The 4,124-nt window shown below is 32.9% G+C and overlaps 2 protein-coding genes across 2 annotated transcripts in view; one reads left to right on the plus strand and one right to left on the minus strand.

Moving 5' to 3' along the window:
• The window catches only part of LOC106459420 (cilia- and flagella-associated protein 36-like), a gene marked incomplete at its 3' end in the record, with an annotated part of 34,463 nt that extends 30,968 nt beyond the window's left edge, over nucleotides 1-3,495 (minus strand). The window contains exons 1-3 of the mRNA XM_013919039.2: nucleotides 3,152-3,495; nucleotides 2,349-2,413; nucleotides 153-260 (exon numbers count right to left, since the gene is read on the minus strand). Coding sequence (XP_013774493.2) covers nucleotides 153-260; nucleotides 2,349-2,413; nucleotides 3,152-3,257 — 279 coding nt within the window. The remainder of the gene's footprint in view (nucleotides 1-152; nucleotides 261-2,348; nucleotides 2,414-3,151) is intronic.
• The window catches only part of LOC106459430 (phosphatidylinositol N-acetylglucosaminyltransferase subunit H-like), a 31,206-nt gene that overhangs the window by 15,332 nt on the left and 11,750 nt on the right, over nucleotides 1-4,124 (plus strand). The gene's annotated exons all lie outside the window — the stretch shown is intronic.

A 4,124-nucleotide genomic window follows, 5' to 3' on the forward strand; every position in this document is an offset into this window, starting at 1 on the left:
GACTTGTGTTGCTAAAGTTTCGTCGGAACGAAGTTACAGAAAGTTAATTAACAAACGGAGACGTAACAATATGATAAATTAAAAGAACTTCTCATTAGTTTACTGACAGAACTGTAAGTCTGTGTACTTAGAAGTTTCATATGGCTTGTTACCTGCTGAAACTGTGAATGGATAGTTCCATCAGCTTTCCCACAGGCTTGTTCAAACTTCTCAGGACTAATACCCAAGTCTTCCATATGGCTGCCCAACATAAAATCCACCTAAAAAAATAAATGTAAAAACTCTAAAACATTCCCTTGAAGGTAAAAGTATATTTAATAACCTCTGTAAATAGAATAGCACAGAGGTACTTTTACATTTAAATCTCTGTCAAATCAAAAGATGGTATTCTGAATTATCATAAATAGCTCTAGTCACCTTAGATGTAAGATGTAGGAAGTCTGATGTCAAATCCTCATATAAGGACAGCTGACCACCTCACTTACAAGAACTGTATGACCAGAGCTGTGGAAGTCTTAAAACTGATATATGTCTTAGATTACATGACTTGATCATGCAACATCAAGATACTTTCTCCAGTGGACCTCACAAGTTAGGCTGAACAAATAAAATATCTCATAAGATTGATACTGGAGATGCAGCTCTAATACATCAGTTAGCCAAATGACTTCCACTTGCATAACAAGCTGAAACTTTCAAAGAAATAGAAGCCACAAAGAAACAAGGAGAGATAGAACTGACTAATAGTCCTTGGACTTTGCTTACTGTACTTGTGAAGAAGAAGAAGAATGGATCCAAAAGGCTTTTTGTGGACTACCAGAAAGTGAATGAAGTCACAAAGAAGAATGCCTGCCCATTGCCAAGGATTGACTCTACCTTTGGATGCTTCACCTGGATCAAGATAGTTTTCCACATTGGATCTTAAGAGTGGATATTGGCAAGTTAAGTAAGTAGAAAGAAGACAGCCTTTACTGCAAGAAATGGATAATGAAAATCTTTTTGTTACCAGTTGGATTATGCAATGTGCCAGATACATTTCAATGACTAATGAAGTGTGCTCTCTCTGAAGTACCCTGGAATGTCAAAAACTCATCTACCTGGATGACATAATCACACATGAGAAATTCTTCAATAATGCTTATGATGGGCTAAGGAAACTTCAGAATCAGTTGAGGAAGAACCTTAAGCTAAATTCCAAGAAGTGTGAATTGTCCCATCAACAAATGGGTTTCCTAGGATACAAAGTCAGTAGAAAGGGAGATTCTACTACTATGCATACTCATCTAAAATTGAATCTGTTTAGTATTGGCCAACACCACAGATTTTACATGAGGTAAGAGGATTTCTTAGACTACATTCTTACTACTGTCATTTTGTAAAATCCTTCTATGACATAGCTCGTCCTCTAACAAATTACTTGAAGATTCAAATATGTTTTGTTGAACTGCTGATTATGAACGAGTATTCAACAAACTGAAGAAAATATTACCAATACTTCTTTATTAGCATACCCAATTCTTGAAGATCCACTCATTTTATATACAAATGCTAATGATTTTGCAATGAGAGAAGTGTTATCACAAGTACAACATGAGTGATTCAGTTCAGTGTTAGTAATTAATAGTATCACATCTATTAGCAAGTACATTCCATAAGTAAGTTTATTTGAAAGTTAGGTGTAGATAACATTAGTATTGTAGTTTCTGTTGAAACACTGTTTGCAAACTTAAGCCTTCAAGGATTGTTTGTTTTTAGTAGTTAAGCATAAAACTACACAATAGGCTATCTGTGCTTGCCACCACAGGTAATGAAACCTGGTTTCTAGCATTGTAAGCCTTCAGACTTACCACTGGGAGAAGACCTTCAAGGAATGTAGCCTGTATCAAAGGTTACTGAATAAATAAAGTAAACTGTTATCATTACATGGACAGAAGATGACTTTTTTTTTATACCAAATCATATTCGCATGCAAAAACTTTTCAGTAAAAAATGTTTAACAACTGGGAAGGAAAATATTTTTATTTAGATGAGACCTAAATGAAACCTTATTTCTAAATACATAAAATAAAAATTAGTTAAAAAATAAACAATAGCTTCAATATTATTTTGTAAAGATTAACTCTGGTAAAGAATCATGAATGCTGCTGATATTTTTACAAAATAGTATTCAGAAAGTTGCAGCAACCAACAAGTTAATTTTATGATGACATTGTACACCTTTAATAACATTAATTAATTTGAATCATATGATTAGCTTAACAATTGTTAACCTGTAACTCAAGAATACTACAGTGTGAATTCATCATTAGTCTTCACTACTTACCATATTTTTAAATTCATGAACTTACCAGATTTTTATATTCTTCATGAATTTTCTTATATTCATCTTCATTTTCAGTTCCTGGTTCAAATACTAAAACAACAATTCCAGTTTAAATAAAAGGATGTACAATTTCATTGATGCTTAATGCATGGCTGTAATTTTGCACAAGTATGTATTTTTAACTTAAGAACTACAGTTACTGAGTTAGCATGCCATCAAATGTTACTTTTCATATCAAAGATATATTAAAACTTCAATAAAATCTGTTTTTAAATTAACAAATCAATGCACTTCAATAACATTTTTATAAAGGAATTTACAAATCGTCAAACAAATATTAAATGTGTGTGTGTGTGTATGTGTAAAGTAAAATTAAACATTACATAAATTATTAAACTAAGTCAAATTGAGACAAAAACGTACAAGTTTCTTCATATTGCCACTACTACTACTACTTTTACTTAAAAATAAAATAAGTTACAATGGTCAATCGTGAAACTATGGTGCATTTCCATAAGTCTCCTTATTGTATAAACATTTACTAATACCATAAAATTAATTGTTATAGGTGGACTATACCAACATGTTTAATGTTCTGAAGAAATAAATAGTTGAGGAATAAATTGAAATTTTGACGTACTCAAACCAATAACTCATAATTAATGCCCTAATCAATGGTCACAGCTATAGTTTATATACCCTCGTCAAAAACTATAGCTTGAAAAAAATTCGAAAAATAGATAAGTCCACGCTTAGGTCTATGGGATACCACTGTGAGTCTATGACTTACAAAACTTATAAGCTCGTCATAACTTCAACGTTATTTACCTGCTGACTTATGTTCAAGGAAAGTTTGAATTGGAATATTCCATATAGGACCTTTTAAAAACTCAATTAATGAATCAAAAATCCATTTCAACTGTTCATCTGCCATTGCTACGATAAATATATTGAAATCTAATGTAGGTTAAGATTTATAATAACAAGTAATGCCAAAGTGAAATGCGTTGCCGTTGCAGCTGTCTGTTGTTTATAAGTACGTTCGCGGAGTTCTTTGGTTGCTATGGGAATATGGCACAATAACATTCAAAGGCAGGTGGTCATATATCTAGCGCAAAAATGATGCCCATTATGTTTTACACATACATAATATATCTAAATTGAGTGTCTCAGACATTTACATCGGTCAACTACGTTGAATGTTTTTACAGAGATGAAAACAAATTCAAGACCCAAATTTTGGAATACCATATAATCTCATTGCGCAGGTCTCACTGCCCCTTAGAAACAGTACATTTACGGACTTACAACGGCAAAATTCGGGATTCGATTCCCCACGGTAGACAAAGCGCATATTGCCCATTGTGTTGCTGTGCATTAAAAAACAAACAAATAAACTATAACACTGCGTTTCACCGTTTCACAAGTATTTTAGAAAAATAGGAATGTTTGTATTATTCTTCTGAAAATGGTAGAACGATAGTATTGTTACGTCTCTGGCCGTTTGTTAATTTCCCGGTATAAATTCTTCCCGAGGAACTTCAGCGACACAAGTCCTGTCTTAAATAAAACTAGTTTATTTTTTCTCAATACAACTTTGCAATACACAGAATTTCCACAGTCACTTTAACTTAAACACACGCTATACTTCACAACGATTCACGCACTTTACTTACGGTCACTACCGCTCGCTTGACTCAATTATCTGTTTCAAAATCTCTTTTCAATCTGCTATTATATCTCCGCTTGATTTGCCGGGCTTATATATTAAAATAGAGGGCGCCTAGAAAAGACTAGAGTT

Source organism: Limulus polyphemus, unplaced genomic scaffold (genome assembly GCF_000517525.1).
Source record: "Limulus polyphemus unplaced genomic scaffold, Limulus_polyphemus-2.1.2 Scaffold606, whole genome shotgun sequence".
NCBI classification, from domain to species: Eukaryota; Metazoa; Arthropoda; class Merostomata; order Xiphosura; family Limulidae; genus Limulus; species Limulus polyphemus.